This window comes from Chamaea fasciata, unplaced genomic scaffold (genome assembly GCF_029207755.1).
Source record: "Chamaea fasciata isolate MVZ Bird 193981 ecotype frontalis unplaced genomic scaffold, bChaFas1.0.hap1 SCAF_14, whole genome shotgun sequence".
NCBI lineage: Eukaryota > Metazoa > Chordata > Aves > Passeriformes > Sylviidae > Chamaea > Chamaea fasciata.
The window spans coordinates 18982993-19005700 of NW_027094099.1; the positions used below are offsets into that span (position 1 = coordinate 18982993).

General features: G+C 51.9%; 1 protein-coding gene across 2 annotated transcripts in view; it reads left to right on the plus strand.

Annotated features, from left to right (window-relative positions):
• The window catches only part of SMAD3 (SMAD family member 3), a 69965-nt gene extending 48841 nt beyond the window's left edge, over positions 1-21124 (plus strand). Inside the window, exons 2-9 of one of the 2 annotated variants that reach the window (XM_066196517.1) lie at positions 756-949; positions 1653-1787; positions 2446-2520; positions 3305-3355; positions 8704-8916; positions 10859-10996; positions 14176-14320; positions 17056-21124. In XM_066196517.1, the coding sequence (XP_066052614.1) occupies positions 756-949; positions 1653-1787; positions 2446-2520; positions 3305-3355; positions 8704-8916; positions 10859-10996; positions 14176-14320; positions 17056-17179 (1075 nt within the window). In that variant the 3' untranslated portion in view covers positions 17180-21124. The remainder of the gene's footprint in view (positions 1-755; positions 950-1652; positions 1788-2445; positions 2521-3304; positions 3356-8703; positions 8917-10858; positions 10997-14175; positions 14321-17055) is intronic. The other variant, XM_066196518.1, reaches the window with a different exon arrangement.
• The last annotated feature ends 1584 nt before the right edge of the window (positions 21125-22708 follow it).

Consider the following 22708-nt stretch of genomic DNA (forward strand, 5'->3'; position numbering starts at 1 on the left):
ATCTGTGGCCACTCCTGGATCCCTGGCAGTGTCCAAGGCCAGGCTGGACACTGGGGCTTGGAGCAGTGGAAGGTTTCCCTGCCCACGGCAGGGGGGGCACTGGATGACCTTTAGATCAGTTCCAACCCAAACCAGGCTGGGATTCCATGATTTTAGAGTAAATCCTTGCCCTGAAGATGGGCACCAGCAGTGCCGGGTGTTGGTGACCATGCCAAGGGTCAGTGACCATGCCGGGTGTTGATGACCATGTTGGGTATTGGTGACCATGCCGAGTGTTGGTGACCATGCCAAGTGTTGGTGACCATGCTGGGTGTTGATGACCATGTTGGGTGTTGGTGACCATGCCAAGTGTTGGTGACCATGCCCGGTGTCAGTGACCATGCTGAGGGTTGGTGACCATGATGAGGCTTGGTGACCATACTGGGTGTTGGTGACCCTGCTGAGGGTTGGTGACCATGCTGAGGGTTGGTGACCATGCCGAGTGTTGGTGACCATGCTGAGGCTTGGTAACCATGCCGGGTGTTGGTGACCCTGCTGAGGGTTGGTGACCATGCTGGGTGTTGGTGACCGTGCCGGGTGTTGGTGACTGTGCCGGGTGTTGGCGACCATGCCGAGTGTTGGTGACCATGCTGAGGCTTGGTGACCATGCCGGGTGTTGGTGACCGTGCCGGGTGTTGGTGACATGCCAGGACAGAACCACCCCTGTGCCCCTGTGGCAGTCCCGGGCTCACCAGCCCTCCCTGTGCTCCCTGCAGGTCCCTGGATGGGCGGCTGCAGGTGTCCCACAGGAAGGGGCTCCCCCACGTCATCTACTGCCGCCTGTGGCGCTGGCCCGACCTGCACAGCCACCACGAGCTGCGCGCCATGGAGATGTGCGAGTTCGCCTTCAACATGAAGAAGGACGAAGTCTGTGTCAACCCCTACCACTACCAGAGAGTGGAGACCCCAGGTACCCCCACAGCCCTGCCCTCCCCAGCCTCTCCTGCAGCAGGAGGCAACTCCCGGGGCATTCCCAGGCACGGTGGGTCTGTTATTGGTGACAATCCCTTACTGTGTGGAGTAGAATAATTTATGAGTCTGCACTCAGGGGGGAAATATCGTTGGGAATCGGTGAAATCCAAGCGAGCAGGTTCCCAACGTGGTGTCGTGTGCCCGTAACTCACGGAAGGAGCCACAGCAGGGTTCTGTGCATCCCTCACTGCTGGGGTTAAACTGTTGAGCTGGGTGTAAGAACAGCTCCCAGCTTCCTGTTCTGGAGTCTCCTCCTGCCTCTGGAAGAGACTTTGATCTGGAGCTGCAGGAGCTTCTGCTGCGTGTCAGCACAGATCTGCAGAGCCAGGCAGGATGTTTATGCTAATCCCACCTGCTCCATCCTCTGGGAAACTCATTCCCTGGGAATCCTGGGGTGCACCATCTCTTCAATGGTGTTTCCAGCAGAGCTGAAAGGGGGCAGAGAGACCAGATGTGCTCAGATAAGCTGTATCCCATTCCCAGCTGGGAATAAACAGCGTCCTCACCTGCTGCTGTTACTCCAGAGGCAAACATCAAATCCCCTTTGTATCCCGTGTATTTAAAGCTGTCGCTCCAAACTGGTTTCTCCTCGTTTTCTGCTCACTTGGATTTCAAAGCTGTTCCCTGTTTTGCCTTCCCAGTGCTGCCTCCAGTGCTGGTGCCTCGGCACACGGAAATTCCGGCCGAATTCCCGCCCCTGGATGACTACAGCCACTCCATCCCAGAGAACACTAACTTCCCTGCAGGTATCGAGCCCCAGAGCAACTACATTCCAGGTACCTTGTGTCTTCCATTCAGGGGTCAGAGAACACAGGGAATCCTGGCTGGGGATCCCAAACTGGGAATCTTTCTTTCAGTCATTCCTCTGGAGCTGCGGAGTGCAGAAATAGCTGGAAATTGTAAATGTGGGCTCTCAACCAGGGCTGTTCATGGCTTTGTTTTGTTGGTTTTTAAACTCACCTCTTCATTCAGTGGTACAAGCTCAGTTTATTGTGAAATCCAAACTGGATGTTCCCTTACCAGGTTTGAGATCTGAATGAAATTCAGCCATTTTGAGTAAAACTCTCCAAATTTCTGATGGAATTGAGCTCTTCTATTTATGTATCTCTTTTACAAGCAATTTACACCTTATTTGCATGGACAAGTTATGCAGCTGCACTCCAGGAGAGGAGAAATATGTGGACAGAAAACTGCCTCCATGGCTTAAAGTTTGATGGGACTGAAAATCCGGATTTTTTTGTTTTCCCCCTCCTCTGTTATTCACAAATATGGATATCACCCCGGCTGTGCTGGCTCCTCCCTCCAGCAGCTTGAGAAAGAAAAGTAATAAAAAAAGAATTTGAGCTCCTTGTGAATGGCAAAGTGAATGTTCTTGGTGCCTAAAATCCAGGTTTTTCAGTTGCACTGACAGTGTGATGGTTTTTGTGCCTCCAGAGACCCCTCCTCCAGGCTATTTGAGTGAGGATGGAGAAACCAGTGACCACCAGATGAACCCCAGCATGGATGCAGGTGAGTCACCTTTGGGGTTTTAATTTCGTGGCTGGATCCCAAAGGAAGTTGAATGTCCAGGTTTTTTTCTCATTGCCACAAAAGGAAGCAGCCAGGTTTGGAATGAGGGTACCTAATTTATGTTCAAATAATCCATATATTGTGTTGAAATAGCCCATATTAATGTTCACATGTTATGGACTTCCCTCATTATAGAAAAAAAAAAAAAAACCAAAGAAACCAGCTCAGAACAGTGTGAAAGGAAAAGTAAGAATGGGCTGCACCACCTGTCTGCATCCATGGGACATCCAAGTGCAGATATTGAAAATATAGGCCCAGAATTCGTGGCAAATTTACATGATTGAGGATAAAATTCTGGCAGCTTTCTGGTCAGATCTGTGTAACCTGATCCAATACTCCATTGTCCCAAACCCAACAGGATTGAGGACATAAAGTGTTATGGCTTTAATTTTATTTTGCCTGGCAATGTACATCCAAGCTCTCTAATGCCCAGCTATAACTGGGTTTGTCAGGGTGATACGTGAAAGGGAAACAGCCAAGTGCTGCTCAGTTTGGAAAATTAATGGGTTAAACTTCAGTGAATTCCCTGTGAAGGGGGCAGCAAGTTGATATTTGAAAGCTCCTGTAAGGAGTAATAAACATCAGAGAAGCTGCAGTGTCAAAAAAGGAGACTGCAGTGAGCAGTGGGTTGTCCCTCCAACAAGCCTGGGCAGCACTGCAGATCCTGTGAAGGTTTTTCCTGCTGCAGATTCCGTAGCAATAATTATCCCATCTTGATTTTCAGGTTCTCCAAACTTATCACCAAACCCCATGTCTCCAGCACACAACAATCTGGGTAAGCACGTGATCTTGGGAGCTGGGTGTAATTACAGCCAAGAGGGTGACATTTGAATGACGCTGTCGAGCTTGTGCACTTTTAACAATATTCCAATGGTTTTAAACTGCCAGGGGGCAGCTTTGGATTGGATGTAAGCAGGGAATTGTTCCCTGGGGAGGGGCTGGGATGGGAATTCCCAGAAAAGCTGTGGGTGCCCCTGGATCTCTGGAAGTGTCCAAGGCCAGGCTGGAGTACCCTGGGATAGTGGAAGGTGTCCCTGGCCATGGCAGGAGGTGGAACCGGATGGGATTGAAGATCTTGAATCCAACCCATCCTGGAATTCCGTGATTCTGTGAGACTGAGCATGGTCTGGGCAGAGAGAAGTGGAGGAGGCTGGTTGCTCTGGGGTTGGAGAGTCCAAATAACCAGGGAATGTGCAGGAATGCTGGTGAATGGAGAGATCATGGACAACATTCCTGGAGCACCAGAGGTGTTTGTGGCTGGGGGAGATGCAGGGGAGGATTGTTCTGCCTCACACCAGCTGCTTTTCCTCACCCAAACTCAAGTTACTCTGCAGTCTGGAGTTGTTTTCCCTCCCCCAGCTCCATCCTGGGCACAGGGAGCACATTCCAGCCCCGAGGGCTCTGTCAGACCACGGCTGGCACTGAACTCACTCCACACCTGTGACAGCAAACAGGGGAACCCTGAGGAGAGGGGAGAGCAGCTGAACCTCTGAGGCACCATGAGGGCTTCTGTGGCTCTCTCTGCACCTCTGTTATCTCAAAAATTCCACCCTTTATTTTCATTCTGATCGCCCTGAGCTCCTGCCCTGTTTGGAATTGCTCTGCCATAAAATTCCCTCCCAGCTCTGCCTGGCTGCAGGATCAGCTCCCCAACTGTTCATTAAGGCAGCAGACAGAGCCCACTTGAGACTACTCTGGAATAACCATGGCCATAAAGTTTGCATATGCTTTTAATCCTGGCACGCAGGACTTTGACACTGCTCCAAAATTTGTCAGTCATTGGCTGACTTGTGGATATCTTGGGGCTGTTCAACAGAGGGTTTCTTTTTTTCTCCCTCCTTTTTTTTTTTTTTTTAAATATTGCCATAGTGACACAAAACTTTTATTTCTTTAACTGCTACAGCCCAAGAAGAGAATGCACGACTCAGACATCTTTATTTAATTTTTCCCACTGTGCTGCTTGGGAGCTGATGAGATTTTTCTTGCAATTTTTCCTTCTTTTTTTTTTTTTTTAACCTAAAAATAAAAAGCCAGTTCTGTTTAACAAACTCAGCCTGGCAAGTGGTATCTGCCTTACATAAGGCAGAAAGGAGTTCCTAGGAAACAAACCTCCCATATCCTCCCTGACAGGGACACTGGATGTTAACACATCAGATGTCTCAGGTGCTGTCTGGGGACAAAAAAATAGGAGCAGGTGAAGCTGGAAAAGCACAAGGAATCTCTTTGTAGTCTGAGGAGCAGACAGCAGAGAAGCACTTTAATTTACCAGCATTAAAAAGCACCTTTAAATTCTTGCAAACCGTATTTATTGCTCTCAGGCAGGAGCTTCCACAAATGAAGAACTTCTTGCTGCTTTTAATTTCATTGTAAATTTTTTGCCTTTGAGGAAGCTACGAAATAATAAATGACAGAGCAGCTGAGCCACACTTAAAAGTGTCCAAGGGCAAAACTGTCATCACATGAGTGTCGTAAATGTCTTATCTGCAGCAAGGAGCTGCTCCAGGGAAATCAGACCTTCAGCCTGATGGTCACAGCCCAGGAAGGGGCTCTCAGGTCTCTCCACTTGGAGCTGTGACCTGCAGCACTCCTGCAATTCCTGGACAAGCAGAACTCCACTGTCTAGGGCTGAGCTTTGCTCTGCAGGAGTCTAATGAGGCTTTCTCTGTGTGTTTGTGGGGAAAATGGAACAGAAATCCAAACCCCACAGCAGTGTGTGCAGGAGGGAGTTTCTCAGCTCTCGAGCAGAGGGGTCTCATTTCCAGCTTTGCCATGAAGAAAATGATGTCTCAGGATTGTTTTGTTTATTTGAGCAGAACAACCTGAAGCTTTTAAGACAGTTCACTTCGTGTAAACTGAACTTTGGACTGAAATCCCATGACCATATTCCAGGGAGTTCCAGAGGCAATAAAGCAGCACAAGGCAAACCAAGTGTGACAGCAGGGGCAGGGTTACCTGGAGGAGCAGGGCAGGTTCTCCACGTCAGGCAGAAATGTGGGATGGAAGGAGCTCAGGGAATTTCATCTTTCCATTCCCAGGCACAAAAGCGTTGCAAGGTAACATATCGGGATTTTTTTTTCTTTTTTTAAATTCTCCTTTCAGTTTGTGTGTTGGAGTTGGAAGCGTTTGAGTTTTGGTTCCAAATTACAGTTGTCAAGTTTTCAGTTGTCAAACACAAGCTTTAAGTGGAAGTCACAGATATCCAAGGATCTCTTGGATGAAACACCAACGGAGGGAAATACTAAAAACAAAATGAAAGGAGAGTTGCCAGCATTCTGTGGGCATCGGGAATGAAGTCAGGGAGTTGGGGCTGGCTGAGGAGCAGCCCTGTGGTCACACACACATTGTTTTTTTCCAGGGGGCCAACCCTTGGAGCACAGGAAATCCATTGTCAGGGATTGCTCCACAGAAGGACTTGACGCAGGAGCTGTCAGAGGAGCGAGCACATTGTCACATCCCTGTCCCCTGTCCCTGGGCACTGCCAGCCCTTCCCTGGGTGCAGAGGGAAGGGAGCACTCACCTCTCAGCATCTCCTCGTTTTCAGGGAGGCAGTTGGGATTTTGGTACAGTTGCAAACATCTCTCAGCGAGTTCTGAGCCACGCTGTGATCAAACAGATTCCCTGAAACGAGCGTTAACAACTTCCCTTGTGCTCAGAGAGGGGGAGCAGAGCAGGCAGCAGATTTCTCCCAGGACTTTCATCTGGCAGGGAGGATGCAGGGCTGGGACCATCCCAGCACCCCGGGGACACTTCTGACAGCAAAGCCGTTTCTGAGTCAAGGCTGAAATTGTGCAGGGATGATTCAGGCAGGATTTGCCTGGGTTTCATGCATCCTGTTTTATTGATTGTGTACCCTCACACAATTCTTTGTTCTTTGGCTTCAGCAGAGCTGCATTCTCTTCCTTTTCCCCAAACACAGAAGCCATAAATTGAAAATGAATATTTAGGACAGCTCTAACACAAGAGGGAACTTGCCCATCCCACACCAGCTTAAGCTGAAGTTTAAAACTACAAATCACAGGAGAAAGCAGCATCATTAGAAACTTCATTGCAGTTTTTAGAGACAGGCTTTTCCTCAAACCACGATTTGTTGGTTTATGTCTTTCCTCAAGCTGCAGATAAGCCAGAAATAAAATTTCTGTACATCCCTCAGTGAGGAATCCACAGTTCCCTTGAGCCCCAACCAGGTGGAGGCGGTTTCTGAAGGGAAGGACCACAAAACCATGGAAAGGTTTCAGTGTTTTTATAACTTGAATAGCACCAACCTGAGGATATTACTTAAGGATCAACACAAGTTGATTTTTCTGGAGCTGTGCAGCCTTTTGATTGGAAAAGCACTTGCTGTGGAGTAAGAGCCCAGTCATGTGGAACTGATCTGTTTTCTTTGGTGGGTGGACTCACCTTGGGAGGCTCTGGGCAGAGCTGGTGTTTGCTGGGCCTCTCTCCAAACTGTGCTGGGGCCACGAAGCCCAGAGCAGTCCTGAGGTGGCCACAGCTGCTGGAAGAACTTGCCTGGAGTGGCAATTTCCAGTGGGAAAACCGAATGTGCCACGCAGGAAAAAAGGCAGGGACAGGAAACCTGTGTCACTCCCGGATGTGTGAAATAATCTGTTTCTATCAAGAGAGGGGCTTGCTTTGAGCTATAAAATTAATAGGTGATGAAGTGGCAGGTAGAAGAAGCTGGGAATGTGTATAAGCTCCAAATTTCATGGATTTCGAAGCCTGCTAAGGATTACAGAGTTCCCCAGATGCACTTCTGTTCAATTCCTTATTTGCTGTCAGCAAAGCTTGTAACAAAGCAGAAACCAAAGTGATTTTCCTGATTATTGGCTACTTTGGGAACTCTTCCAGCAGTGGAGAGGAAGCCAGTGTGTCTTTTGGCTGCTCCAACCCGTGCCTAAAGGTTATGGAGTAACAGGGGTACAGGTGAGAAAAGACTCCCGGACCTCTGCAGAGACCGTGGTCAGTGTGAGAGGAGGCTGGCGTGGTAAAAACGTGTCTTGGATTTTTTTGGAGTTGATTTCATAAGCCCCACATTCTCCTAAGCCCTGCAGGAGCAGCAGATGGGAAAGCCTATGGAAAAAAGCTGGGTTTTGCTGTTTGATGTTAACTCCTTGGCCAGATGGGAGCTCTTCTGTTCTGTCTTTAAGCACCATTCGAATGAGGATGAAGTGATAAACTGGGGCGGGGGGAGGGCTGGAGGGAATTCTCCTCCTGCGTTGGATGTGGGGAACAGCACCGAGGAATTGGCTGGGTCTGCTCTGCACGTCCCCTGCTCAGCTTGGCTCTCAGCAGGGCTGGGCACCTCCTTGTGCTGCACTTCCAGGAAATTTGACTTGAGCCTTGCTCTGCTGGAGTCTCCTCAGCTTCAGTGGGAGCAGTGAAATCATTCCGGGCTGTTGGAGTGCCCACCCTGCCTTCCTGAGGCTGCCTCAGCTCCCTCTGCTCCTCACCTGCAGCCCCTTGCCTTCGGTCCACGAGGCAAACCAGGACCCCAGGGGAAGAGCTGAGCCTTCACCTGCTGGGAGGATGGATTTTCTTTCCTCTGATAGTTTGAGATCCTGTGCACTGGGAGAGAGGTTTTGCATCGCTTTGATGCCAGTGTTAAAGGCAGTTTGGGGCATTATTTCAGACTCTGCTGGTTTTGCCAGTGCCAGAGAGGTCACAGCAGGGTCAGTGAGAAGGAAAGTTGGATTTACTGGCTGGAAATGATCAGATTTAGGGTGCAGCACACCTGTGCTATCGACAGCAGGTTTGTGCTTTATTCTTTCCAAGATTTTCTACTCCTTCCTTTCCTTTGTCTCTTTAAGGAACTGCCTAGCTGAGAGTGACCCCACATTTCACAGTAAAGCTGAGTTTATTTATTTAATTTCCCCCAAGTGTGAGGCTGCTCAGTGACACCCCGCTTGCTAAGTGAGTAATGCCTTTGACTGTGATTGCTCCACGTGCCAGAAGCTCCAGGGGTGATGTCACCTCCTTGCTGTGGTCCATTAAAATGAAACTTTGGTCGAAGTGAGCCTGAGGAATGAAGCAGAACAATATTCCAAACCAGCTGGGGTTCTTTTTTTTTTTTTTTTCACCCCCCCTTTCCCTTGCTGTGGCCGACTCGGCTTTTGTTTGGCGCAGATCTGCAGCCCGTGACCTACTGCGAGCCGGCCTTCTGGTGCTCCATATCCTACTACGAGCTCAACCAGAGGGTGGGGGAGACTTTCCACGCCTCGCAGCCCTCCATGACCGTGGATGGCTTCACTGACCCCTCCAACTCGGAGCGCTTCTGCCTGGGGCTGCTGTCCAACGTCAACAGGAACGCGGCCGTGGAGCTCACCAGGCGGCACATCGGTAACTCCTCCTCAGGAAGGGGGGACACCACAAACGCCCCTCCACAAAAACCCCTCCACAAAAATCCCTTCCGCAAAAACCCTCTCAGTTTGCAGGTTTAGAACCCTGGGTGGGAGTATCTGTGGGTTCCAGCAGGCTGATCGCCCATACAACAACGCTAATGGTGGTTTTTTCACATGATCCTAATACAAAAATGCACCAAGGACCGCCAAAATTGCCGCATGTCACAGAATTTAAACCATTTCACACGCTCTGTGTACCTGGAGGGATGTCAGGGATAATTCTGTGTGTTCCTTTTCTGCCTGACCTTTTATAAATGGAAACTGAGCTCCTTGATTGTCATCTCAATTTCCACTTCTCCTGCAAGGTCCCAGCCAATTTGTTTTCAGTGAAAATTGTGCTAAGCAGAACGTCCCAAATTTCTGCAATTTTGCTAGAAGTAAATTGCTTGTTCTTTACTGTTTTCTGCTGACTCCCATCAAAAATGAACCCAACTTTTGTCCTAATTTTGCTCCCCTTTCCTGAGCAGTAGGAGAATCCTCCCTCTTGCACAGGAGGATCTTTCCTCGTTTTGAAGATCATTATACTCCAATCCCCAAAACCCACCAAGGTTCAGAAATCAGATTTTAAATGCAGCAGGCTCCTGCTCTGTGGAAGGATGAAAGCAACACATTCAATTAGGAACGTGAGACCACAGCAAGTGTTTATTTGAGCAACAAAATGTGTTCTCCAACTTTGTTCCTTTATTAACTGAGATTTTAGTGATTCGTGTAAACACCTATGGGCAACGTATGTGTCCTTGTACACAAAGTCATCTCCAGCAAAAGGCAAGGATTTGGAAGTGCTGTGGAATTTCATTGTAAATCACTGAGTAAATCCACTAACAGCTGTGTCCAGCTGGGATGCCTTTCATGAATTAACTGATAGAAAATGATGCCTTTCGTGTGTTAACTGATAGAACATTCATGTGGGAAAGATCAGAGTGCGTGTGTCTGGAGGGAGCAGGTTTGGAGGGACCTGGCTGGGGCCGGAGGTACAATTCCCGCTGGACTCGGTGCTCCTGCCTCCCTCAGCTCCCCTGGCCCGTGGAGCGGTTTATTGAAATGTGCCGTGGCACAGAGTTTCCATCGTGTTCCCCCTGCCGATCCCCGCTGAGGGAACAATCCCAGCCTCTGGGCAGTTTCCCCCCGGTGTTTTTCCCCTCTGAGGGAGCCATCCCTGCCCCGGGGGCAGTTTCTTTCCCTGAAGAAGCTATTCCAGTCCCGGGGCAGTTTTTCCTCCTGAGGGAACCATCCCAAGCTCGGGATCAGTTTTTTTCCCCCTGAAGGAGCTGTCGCATCCCCGGGGGCAGTTTCTCCCGGTGTTTTCCCCACTGAGGGAACCATCCCAGCCCCGGAGTTCGCTTTTCCCCCCTGGAGGGAGTTATCCTATTCCCGGGGACAGTTTCTCCCGGTGTTTCTCCCCCTGAGGGAACGGTCCCATCCCCGGGGACAGTTTGTCCCGGTGTTTTCCCCCTGAGGGAACGGTCCCAGCCCCGGGGACAGTTTCTCCCGGTGTTTCTCCCCCTGAGGGAACCGTCCCATCCCCGGGGACAGTTTCTCCCGGTGTTTCTCCCCCTGAGGGAACCGTCCCAGCCCCGGGGACAGTTTCTCCCGGTGTTTCTCCCCCTGAGGGAACGGTCCCATCCCCGGGGACAGTTTGTCCCGGTGTTTCTCCCCCTGAGGGAACGGTCCCATCCCCGGGGACAGTTTGTCCCGGTGTTTTCCCCCTGAGGGAACCGTCCCAGCCCCGGGGACAGTTTCTCCCGGTGTTTTCCCCCTGAGGGAACGGTCCCAGCCCCGGGGACAGTTTCTCCCGGTGTTTTCCCCCTGAGGGAACCGTCCCAGCCCCGGGGACAGTTTCTCCCGGTGTTTCTCCCCGCTGACCCCGGGCTGTGTCGCAGGCCGCGGCGTGAGGCTGTACTACATCGGCGGGGAGGTGTTCGCCGAGTGCCTCAGCGACAGCGCCATCTTCGTGCAGTCCCCGAACTGCAACCAGCGCTACGGCTGGCACCCGGCCACGGTCTGCAAGATCCCGCCAGGTAAGGGGACAGCGGCTGCGGGGACAGCGTGTGAGGGGACAGCGTGTGAGGGGACAGCGTGTGAGGGGACAGCGTGTGAGGGGACAGTGCCTGTGGGGACAGCGTGTGAGGGGACAGCGTGTGAGGGGACAGTGCCTGCGGGGACAGCGTGTGAGGGGACAGTGCCTGCGGGGACAGCGTGTGAGGGGACAGCGGCTGCGGGGACAGCGTGTGAGGGGACAGCGTGTGAGGGGACAGCGGCTGCGGGGACAGCGTGTGAGGGGAGAGCGTGTGAGGGGACAGCGTGTGAGGGGACAGCGCCTGCGGGGACAGCGTGTGAGGGGACAGCGGCTGCGGGGACAGCGTGTGAGGGGAGTGCGTGTGAGGGGACAGCGTGTGAGGGGACAGCGTGTGAGGGGACAGTGTGTGAGGGGACAGCGGCTGTGGGGACAGCGTGTGAGGGGACAGCGGCTGCGGGGACAGCGTGTGAGGGGACAGTGTGTGAGGGGACAGCGGCTGCGGGGACAGCGTGTGAGGGGACAGTGTGTGAGGGGACAGCGGCTGCGGGGACAGCGTGTGAGGGGAGTGCGTGTGAGGGGACAGCGTGTGAGGGGACAGCGTGTGAGGGGACAGTGTGTGAGGGGACAGTGTGTGAGGGGACAGTGCCTGTGGGGACAGCGTGTGAGGGGACAGCGTGTGAGGGGACAGCGGCTGCGGGGACAGCGTGTGAGGGGACAGCGTGTGAGGGGACAGCATGTGAGGGGACAGCGCCTGTGGGGACAGCGTGTGAGGGGACAGTGTGTGAGGGGACAGCGGCTGTGGGGACAGCGTGTGAGGGGACAGTGTGTGAGGGGACAGCGCCTGTGGGGAGAGCGTGTGAGGGGACAGTGTGTGAGGGGACAGCGGCTGTGGGGACAGCGCCTGCGGGGACAGCGTGTGAGGGGACAGCGCCTGTGGGGAGAGCGTGTGAGGGGACAGCGCCTGCGGGAACTGCGGCTGTGGGGACAGTGTGAGGGGACAGCGCCTGTGTGCAGAGCACCTGAGGGGACAGCTCTGCTCCCTGGCACTGTGGGCACGGCTCTGGGCATCTCCAGGCTGCTGGAAAACCATAGAATGGGTTGGGTTGGAACATCTCCTTCCACGCCTTCCCGTGCTGCTTCCCATCCAGCCTGGCCTGGAGCGCTTACAGGGATGGGAGAGTCCACACATTCTCTGGGAAATCTGTTTTACTCTTTTAGAAGCCACTTGATAATTCCAGCAGGGCATTTTTGTGGCTTAAGGGATGGAGGTGCTGCTGAAGGAAGCTGCTGTGGAGGCTCCAGTAGTTGCACTACGTTCATCCAACAGAACAGAATCTAAGCACAGCTTAGAGCAGAATCTGCCACTTGTTCCTTCAGTGTTTTATCAGTCCATTGTTGTGTTGTAATTATCTCATAGACACGTTGATAATTTTCTTTGTGTTTCTAAGTAATGGTAAGAAGTTTCTCTTAATTTGGATTCACCCATAATAGATCTAAATTGTTCCTTTTTTTCTGGTCTCTAGTAAAATCCCCTCCGTCCTCCGTGTGAATTAGTTTGTTCTAAAGAAATCACATTTGCAGACACTTTGTTGTTCAGTCCAAAGTTTTTGCTGAAAGATTACAAGATAATTTATTTCATCTATCTGAGAAGAAAAGGCGCTTTTTTTTTGTTAGATAAATGCAAAAAGCTGGTGAAGAGAGGAGATGCAGTTTGAAATGGAATTTGGTTATTTAGCTAAGCTTACACAAGCTGACTTCTTTTACAGTTAAAAGGCTGTATATATTTAAAAACAGAACTTCTTTGTTTAGAAATATTTGAATTCTTTTCTTTTGAGAGGACATCCACACGCTCCAAGCTCTGGCCCATCCTAATGGGTTTCCTTTCTCAGATGCAGCTGCCAGTGCTGCAAATTATGACTTAATTCTCCACCACATCACAGGAGTCCACCCTGGCTGGGGCCAACATCTGCAGACATGAAAAGCCCACATTTCCGCTCGGGACCCAGCTCAGGCACAGTTGTTGGATGCCAGCTCTCCCCACTTTTGCCACAGTCTTTGGCCGCCACTTCTTCAAATCTTTGCTGGCTTTGAAGCAGTTTCTTCATTGCCTTGTTGAAACGATCGAGTCATTCCCACTCTTCCCCATGGAGAGACCCATTCCCAAGTGCTCCTGAGGGCTGGGATCCAGCATTGGGATCCTCCTGGAGTTTATTCCTCCTTCCCTGAGCTCAGCCTGGCCCTGACACCTTCACCCTTCAAACTTTGCTTCAGACTCCCCCAGACTGCAGCCCCTGGGCTCTTCCCTGGTTCCCAAAGTGGGCAGTGCTTCCTGCAGCTGCTGTGGTCACCCTTTGCTCCACACCAGCTGAGTCCAGCCCAGGAGAGGTGGCCCACAAGTGATTTTTAGCAAAACACAATTCATCCCACTCCAAATGTTGTTTTTCAGCCCTGGCCCATGTGTAATCCCAAATGAGCCTTAGCTGAGTGCCTGGTTTCAGAGTTTAACTTGTTTATGGTTATCTGGGAGAAAGCAAACGTAGTGACGGTTTTTAAAAGTGTGGGGCATTTATTTATTTATCTAAACTATGAAGGATGTTATTATATTTCACCTTTTTCCCCTAAGAATTGTTGAACAAGTTGTTCTCGGTTGTTTAGCTGGGGCTAAACGTCAGGGGAAGAACTTCAGTTTTGAAAGGAAAGTGTTTGGCAGGTGAGAGTGAAACTGGAGAGAGGATTTTAGCAGGAGCAGCCCTGCCACCAACCCCTGGCAGCCTGTTTAACCCTCAGAGCTGCTTTCTGGTGTGTCTGAGTGCTTTCACTTCAGAGCTTCCCCCTTCTGTGACAGACTCCAGGGAGCTCCTGGTTTTAGCCTGTGCATTCCTCCCCTCCAGGCCCTGCAGGCATCTCTGCTGTTGAGTGTTCAGGCTTTAAATTGCAATAGGAAGGGAATAGTGTCCAGGAGAGAGAAGGTTCCCCAGGAGGATCCCAAGACTGGTTTCTCCAGTCACAATCTTCTGGGGGGATCCAGCATTCCGAATTCTCTCCTTTTCCTCCTTCTTGTGAAAATGTGGCAGCCTCAGTTCCTGTCTCTGGGCTCTGAGGACCTGGGAAACCTAGAAACCCCAGAATTCTCAATCCCATCAAGCCAACGCCTTGTCCTTGCCGTGTCCTTTCCCCCAGGCTGTAACCTGAAGATCTTTAACAACCAGGAGTTTGCTGCCCTGCTGGCGCAGTCGGTGAACCAGGGCTTCGAGGCCGTGTACCAGCTGACCCGCATGTGCACCATCCGCATGAGCTTCGTCAAGGGCTGGGGCGCCGAGTACAGGTGGGGATCTGCTCCTGCCACCCCTGCTCCCGCCTGGGACAGCCCTGCAGAGCCCTGCAGAGCTCTTGGGAAAAGGGGAATCAGCCCAGGGACATGGATGGGTTGTGGCTCTTGGGAAGGGGTTAGGGATCACCCTGGGATCTGCTCCTGCCACCCCCCAGCTCCCGCCTGGGACAGCCCTGCAGAGCTGGCAGTGCTCTTGGAAACAGGGGAATCAGCCCAGGGACATGGATGGGTTGTGGCTCTTGGGAAGGGGTTGGGGATCACCCTGGGATCTGCTCCTGCCACCCCCCAGCTCCCGCCTGGGACAGCCCTGCAGAGCTCTTGGTGCTGTTTGGAACAGAGGAATCAACCCAGGAACATGGATGGGTTGTAGCTTTTGGGAAGGGCTTGGTCTGCTCTCTTTGTGGGATACATCTGGAAGGCCACGTGTGGTAGGAACCAAAAGCTTTGCCTGGAGCATGCAGATAAATCCACGTGGTCCATGTAGGAAATACAACATTTTTTCCTTAAAATTGGATGTTTATTGGGTAGTTTGAGTGTCTTTAAGACTGCACTTCTATCAAGAGAGGATTACAGAATCCTGGAATGGTTTGGGTTGGAAAGGATCTTAAAGCTCATCCGGTGCCACCCCTGCCTTGGACACTTCCAGGGATCCAGAGCAGACAGAGCTTCTCAGGGCACCCTGTGCCAGGACCTCACCACCCTCACAGGAATTCCTTCCCAATATCCCATCTAACCCTGTCCTCTGGCGGTGGGAAGCCATTCCCTGTGTCCTGTCCCTCCATCCCTTGTGGAAGTGCAGTGGGAGTGTGAGTGCTTCCCATGGGTTGGATTTAATGCTTCTTTTAGCAGGGACTAATGGGATTAAAATAAAAGCAGATTGGCTTGAAAATTTTTTGTTTGCAAAACTCATGAGAGTTGCTGCAAAATTATAGTTAAAAATATAGTTAAAATTATAGTTAAAATTATAGTTAAAATTATAGTTAAATCTCCTGATCCTTTCCTTGGGGCTTGTCATAGGGCAAGTGGGAGAATGTGAGAGCAGCAGGATCAGTGTTTTTCCCAGTGAATACTGAGGCTAAAATGGAGATGCAGGAGGTCTGGTGTGTGGGATGGGTGATGTGGTTACTCTGACCCCATAAGGACACTGGAGATGCTGTGGGAACAGAGTTTCCCATAGCTTCGAGCAAACATCCGAGAAAGAGCAACCAGGGATGGATGGTAGCAGCAGGGGAAATGAAATTCAGTGGAAAATGGATGTTGTTTTCTGAGAGGGAAAGCTGGTGAGGATTTAAGCCCAGAGTGGTGTGGAAGTATTTGACTCTGCACCCTTTCAAGCTGTGGCCTCACTCGCTGCTCCGTGGGGTCGCTGCCATTGTGGGGCTCCTTCCGCAGCTCTGCCGGAGGGGGAGATGCCTCAGGATCAGCTGGACCCTGGGCCCTGCACGTTGCTCTGCCCCTTTCTTCATTTCTCCAGATGTTTGGAGTCCATTTTGTTTTGAAATCGTCCTGAGCTGGGGCCAGAGCAGCTCAGGGCTGGCTCCCAGCCAGGCCCTAACGAGCTCCAGACGAGCGTGACTTACGGAAAGTCGGGATCCCCGCGGGGCTCCGGAGGCACCGAGAGCTGCGCTCACACCGGTGCTGCTCTCCCCATCCTGCCTTGCCTTGCCTTGCCACACACTCCTCCATCTGATTCAGAGATGGAGATCTTCCTGTGGGAGCAGCCAGAGGAATCAGTTCCCCGATTCCTTCTTCAGCTTGGGCAGTCTGGATGGGGCTGTTCGCTGCTCCTCTGTGCCAGGGGTTTGCTGCAGGGAAGGGGGAGAAGCCAATTCCATGAGCAGCCTGTGATGGAGAGGGACAGGGATGGTGGTGGGAGCTCCAGGTCCCCTTTTCACCCCTGGTTTGTCCCCGAGTCCCACAGATTTCAGGTTCTCCCTCCCACCACCAGATTCCAAGGACAGCTTCTGTGGGAAATGGGGGTGTAAAGCAAGGCTGTTTCTCCTGCCTTGTAACCTCCCTCCTCCACAGCAGCTGTCCCTGCCTGGAACAAGACCTCAGCCATGCCTCAGCAGAGGAGGGAGAGCCCCTGGCTCCATGTCTTGGTCTCCCTTTCCTTCATTTCCTGCCCATCTCTTTGTGCTTTGCCATCTGGAGATACCCACGGGGTCTGGGCTCAGGGACAGGGACAGAGCAGGGGGACAGGGGTTTGTGCAGGGGAAGGTCAGAGCAGGTGAGCTCTGCCCCAGCAGGGCCCATGGGTGCAGGAAGGAATCCGGAGGGCTTGGGGTGAGCTCTTCCCAGCACTTCCACTTCTGCTAAACCCAAGGGTACAATACAAAGTGAACGTCCTTGTCTTGTGCATAGGGAAACTGGACAATTTGGTGAACACAGACCTTGCTGTCTAACTAGGAAAGGTCTGCAAAGGAAAAATGGATTTTGTTTAGATCAGCACCTTCCTTCTGGGAATCAGCTGCCTGTTCCCAGGAATCTGAGCAGTAAATAGCAAGTTGCTCCTGTGGGATCATAACAAATATGAAGGGACCAGGTGGGTTTTTAAAAGAAATCAGCAGCACAGGCCAGAGGCTGTTCCAGAGGAGAGACATTCCTTTGGCCAGGACGGTTGTGTGAGCAGGAAGGAGGGCTCAGGAGCTGGGAAACTTTGACATCTGTGAGTTCTGTCAGTGACATGGGTGTTGTGTGCTCTCTCTCTCTCTCTCTCCCCCTGGCAGGAGGCAGACTGTGACCAGCACTCCCTGCTGGATCGAGCTGCACCTCAACGGCCCCTTGCAGTGGCTGGACAAGGTCCTGACACAGATGGGCTCCCCCAGCATCCGCTGCTCCAGCGTCTCCTAAGGAAACCCCCCTGGGGGCCCGTGGGGGGAGCAAAGACTCTGCAAAACCCTTAGCAAAGGCATAGTAAACATCTCCCCAGTTACTCAAGCGATGAGAAAAAAAAATCTGCTTCAAAAACAAACAAACAAAAAAAAGAAGTGGGTTTTCTTTGTTTTGTTGTTGTTTTTAAATACCCATTTAAGCCACTTCCACTGAAACTGTCGGCACTTTGGTCGGGACGCTCCGGGGCCGCTGCAGTTGGAATTTGGAGCTGGAGTTGATGAGGAGGAAGAGCTGGATGTTGTTCCAGTGGAGAGCAGGCTGTGCCCACCTGGCCCCGGGCTGTGTGAGCACACAGGAGCCATCCCAGCTCCAAGGAAACTTTCCCTTCCCTCACACAACTCCAGGCTCCTGCAGCACCCCAGGAACACCAGAGCCTGTGGGACTGAACACCACAGCCTGTGGCACTCCAGGATGGGAACAGCAGAGCCCCTGGCACTCCAGGATTGCTCCTGCTCGTGCATTCCTTCACCACCCACCCGATCCACACCGGCCCTGCAGCGGCAGGGGGGAGGGAGGCATTGCAAACACCCAAGAGAACCAATTCCCCCAGGAATGTTCTGGAAAAGAAGGAATTTCCCCCACTGGACTTGCAGGCTTGCCTGGTGCCCGAGGGATGATGGTGCCCTCCTGGATCAGCCTGGATTCACGTGGAGCAGAAGGCCCAGCTGGAGGCTCTTGGTGGTGTTGCTGCAGCGATTTTTGACTGGAGCTGCTCCCAGAGGGACAGTTGTCCCGTGGGGAGCCCTGCCTGGAGCAGTTCAAGCCCTGCTCTCTGCAGGGTCTGCATTAACTGCAGCAGGCCTGGGCTGTGTTTTCCCAAAGCCCCAGGGGCTCCAAGTGGAGCAGGGCTGGAATGTCCAGGCCTGGCTGGAGCAGCCCTGCAGGGGGATCCTGTGCTGTCACATGCAGCAGCCAGGGCATCTCAGACACAACCAGCCCTCTGTGTGAAACTTGTTCCAGCTGATGAAAATGCTCTAAGATGTGTTTTTGCCTGGAGAAATCAGGAGAGTGTGTATTTACTTGTATTATAAAATGTTCATTTTAAACATACATGCTCCAGACTGTTTAATATTTTTTATCCCTGCAGCAACTGTCGTGGCAAACAACTTCCACAACTGGAAAAAAAACCCTTAGCACTTGTTTTTATGGTTCACATTTGCCAAATAAGTCTCATAACTTTGTCAGTGCTGTCCAATTATCTGTTTCTTTATATCTGCAGTGAATATCTTACGCATTTGTGCCAAAATATTAGAGGGGGAGGGGAGAAAGTGATAATCAGTTTCCTATGGAAATCTTTTTCCTTTCTTGTTTTTTTATCTATGAAAGACAAACAAGCTGGATGTGGCTGTGGGAAGGACTGACTGGGATGGACTTGAGGATGGGTTTTGGTAAAGCTTTATTCCTGATCCACTGGGGGAACTGATTGGATCCAACACCCACCAGGAATTTCCATGCACCTCCTTTTCCAGCTGCTCCTTCCTGTGAGACCTGTGCCAGCCTCTCCCGGTTTGCCAAACCCCAGCACTCGTGGAGCTGAGGGGACCAGATGCCACCAGAACAGATCCCAGAGGCCACTGGATGAAGGGATGGTCTGGGGAGTTTCCTTCCAGAAACAAGGAATTCCCTCGTTGAAACATCTGAAATGTAAATGCTTAGGAAGACTCTGAGTGCTGGATGTGCTCCTGGTGGACTTTGGAATTTCCTCTGGACTGGAGCTGTTCTGTGCAGCTCAGCAGAAGCAGCACTGGAGGCTTGTAGGGTGTTTAATTTGTTAAATTTTACAATGCGTGTGATCTGAGTTACACCCGTGACTGCACAGACTGGGGCAAGAGGAGATTGTATAAAATAGGATTTATTGGGGCCATTTACAAAGAAGGTTTGTTGTCATCATGGATTGGTTCAGCTTTGCTTCAGACACGGGTTTCTAACATAACTGCAAAGAAAAGTTCATCCTGAGTTTTGTAGAAATATTTGACTTTTGGCTGTTTAAATGAGAGGGGGAAAAACATCTGCTCTGTAAAATGGCCCCAGGTTTCCTTCGTGAGTGTCTTACTTGCTTTTTTTGGTGACAAATGTTGTTGTCCTTATAATCACAGAGGAAATTGGACTCTGGTGCCTCCTGCATTAACCACAGAAATGCCATGTGAAATTCCAGAGGCAGGATTACAGGTGATGGTGTGAGCTGGAGCCCAGCCTGATCCAGAGGCCACGAGTGGGAATAAATCCCAACTTTTATATGAAATTTGCACACACAGTCACCTCCTCAGCCAACCTGGATTTCTGCTGGGAACCAGAGCTACAGCTCCTTGCTAAAGGATAATTAATTGCTGACCATTATTAATTCAGTCCTTTTGAAACCCAGGATTCAGATGATGCATCAAAAACTTGGGTTAATCTCCCCTCATCATCCCTTAAGTAAAATGACTTCCAGTGGAAAATGTGAGCTGGCCCAGCGGTGCAGTGAGATCAAGGGAGATTATCTCCACTCCAGCATTCGTTTCCTCTCTGCCCTTTGTTTGCTGCTCCCTGGTTCAGAAAAGCTCTGGAGGTTCTGGAGTCACCTTGGGGAGCCCAGCAGAGTCCTGGGGCTGGGCTGGGGGTGAGGTGCCCTGGCTGGTCACAGTGGCCGCGGATGGAAGTGAATTCCTGTGGCCGGCAAGGACAGGGAGCTGGGATTGGGCTGGGATTGCTGGAGGGCCCTGAGGGCACGGGAGGCTTTGTTTGATTTCTCCTAGACCTTGATTAAAGCAGCTTTGGTGTGGAGCTCAAAGGGATGGGAGCAGCCCTGGCTCAGCTTGCAGCTCCAGGCTGGAATATCCTCTCATTTTGTGGCAGGCTGGGCTGGTTTCACCAGGATTTCACCCATTTCTGTTCCTCCAGAGTCAGGAGCTTTGGCTCTTCCCTTGGTGTGGCAGAGGACACCCAGGGCCCTGTGCTTTTGCAGCCTCTGTGATCTGTTTATTGTTAATGTATTGAATTGCAGGTTGTATTTTGTGTTAAGCTTGTCTTAGGAGTAATCCAGTGCTGTCCATTTGATTTAATCTCCAGCAATCAGTGTGCATGTGCAGAGAGATGGAGAAATCCCATCATAAGGCATTTCCCTGGAGCTCTGGCTGCCCCTGTGTGCCAGGAGAAGGCTGAGGGAGCCCCTGAGTTACTCACAGTTTGCTCCCCCTTGGATCAGGGTAGTTGAAGGATGTTCAGGACTCACCTCAGCTAGGTTGTGAACCAGGCCCTCTCCAGCGGTGTGGTTGAGAAGCTCAATGGTTTTTACTCTGTACCTGCTTTTGTATTTATGTGTCTTTCTCAAATATTCAGATGAATCCAATATTTAATTTTTAGCAGAAGGGGCAATTAAGGACGTCGAGTATTAAATCTTCCATCTGCTCCTTGCTGATGGTTGCTGGAAATGAGGAGTTCGTGATGTGAGAACAGAGCTGAGCACAAAGTCCCCCGAGCCCTCGGGAGCCCCGGGGCTGCTGCTGCACCAGGGTGGGGTCCCAGAGGGACTTTGTGAGCTTGTGAGAGGGGCTTGGTGGGGCTTTAAAAACCAAAACCTGTTCCTCCAGAGCTGCTTGGGTCACCTTCTGCCCCTCCAGAGCTGGCTGGTTCCTCTCCTGCTCCGTGCATTCCTGCGGGTTCCTGTGGAGCTGCAGCCCGCGGGCTCTGTGCTAGCACAGCCCAGCCCTGTCCCTGTGTGGGCGCCAGGAGCTGTTTGTGTTCCCAGCTCCGAGCTCCTCCCCGGGCTCCCCATCCCTGCCCAGCTGTGCCGCCTCCTGCGCTCCCCTGCAGCCTTTACTGCGTTTGTTACTCGAGGCCTGTCCCATGTACGCCCTCCCCTTGCCATGTGGAACTGTACGGTCTGTTTTTGACATTTTAATAAACTTTGATTTGAAAACTGAGGCTCCTGAGCAAATCAGGCTGTTGGAGGAATGGATTACAGGACACAGATGGACAGTTTGGGTGTTGCCACGACAGGCGATTGGGACACAGCAGCATCCTTAGGTGTGTGCGGTGAAGGTTCCCAGTAAAGCACACCAGGGCTCGGTGACAGGTAAGACCCTCGTCCTTTCTACAGCTGGGACAGTTCTCTTCAAGGATTTAAAGCCAAATACATAAAAAACAAGTTTAAAATTGCATTTAGTTCTTTTAACTGACAGGACTCGAGGGTGAGTAGAAGTGGAGTTCTGTGCTCCAGTTCCTGGAGAAGTCGGACACAGCTGAGCATTCACGGGTTCAAACTGCCACTGGAATTCCACCATAGGGCTGGGAACTGGGGAACTGTTAGCAGCTGAGGGAATTGGGGAGCTTTGTTATCACCTCAGGGAATCGGGGAACGCTGTTATCAGCTCAGGAGAGCAGGAGCTGCAGAGGAGCATTCCCTGCTCGGCCCGCAGCGTCCTGTCATGAGCAGACCCTGAATTCCTGCCGCGCCTCCATGGACGAGCTGCAGACACGAGTCCAGCCAGTAAATCCTGGAGAAAAACCTGAAGGAACAGATTCCAGGCTGGAATTCCGTGCTGAGCCCTGGTCTCGCGATGCCCGGGGGCAGAATTCCAGCAGCCCCTGGATGAGGACAGGGGCAGGGCAGGTGGCACCGCGGGGACAGTGACAGATCCCTGGCATTCCATCGCCTCGGGGCAGGCGCTCTCTGAAGAGCCCCGGGAAGGAGCCAAGGCACACGGCGATCCGTGCTGTGAACTCCTCACGGCCCCCCGAGGGTTCCGCTGGAATTCTCTGCTCTTGGGTTGTTTTTCCTGACAGGATTGGCGAGAACACTTTTTCCACTCGGCTTTCCAGCCATGTGGTAATGAAGGGTCTGGTCCAGGCTTTGTGCTGGGCTTGCCAGGGCTGGAGCAGGCTGCAGGGAATCCGTGTGGAGCCGGGGGCTCTGCTGGTGGTCACCCGGATCCCGGTGTCCCGCTGGAAATGGGCAGCGGGAGAATTAAAAACCTCAAAGCCTCGGCCAAAGTAAAGAGTGAATTCCTGAATTCCCATTGCCGGGAATGTGGTTCAGGCCAAAGCTGGTGACAGGGAAGTCTCTGCCATCCCAGAGCTTCAGCTGCAGGAACTCTGGAATGCTGAGCTGGGAATGGCAGCCCAGGACTGGGAACGGCAGCCCAGGATTAGGAATGGCAGCCCAGGACTGGGAATGGCAGCCCAGGACTGGGAACGGCAGCCCAGGACTGGGAATGGCAGTCAGGATTAGGAATGGCAGCCCAGGATTGGGAATGGCAGTCCAGGATTGGGAATGGCAGCCCAGGACTGGGAATGGCAGTCAGGATTAGGAATGGCAGCCCAGGATTGGGAATGGCAGCCCAGGATTGGGAATGGCAGCCCAGGATTGGGAATGGGAGCCCAGGACTGGGAATGGCAGTCAGGATTAGGAATGGCAGCCCAGGATTGGGAATGGGAGCCCAGGATTGGGAATGGGAGCCCAGGACTGGGAACGGCAGCCCAGGATTGGGAATGGCAGCCCAGGATTGG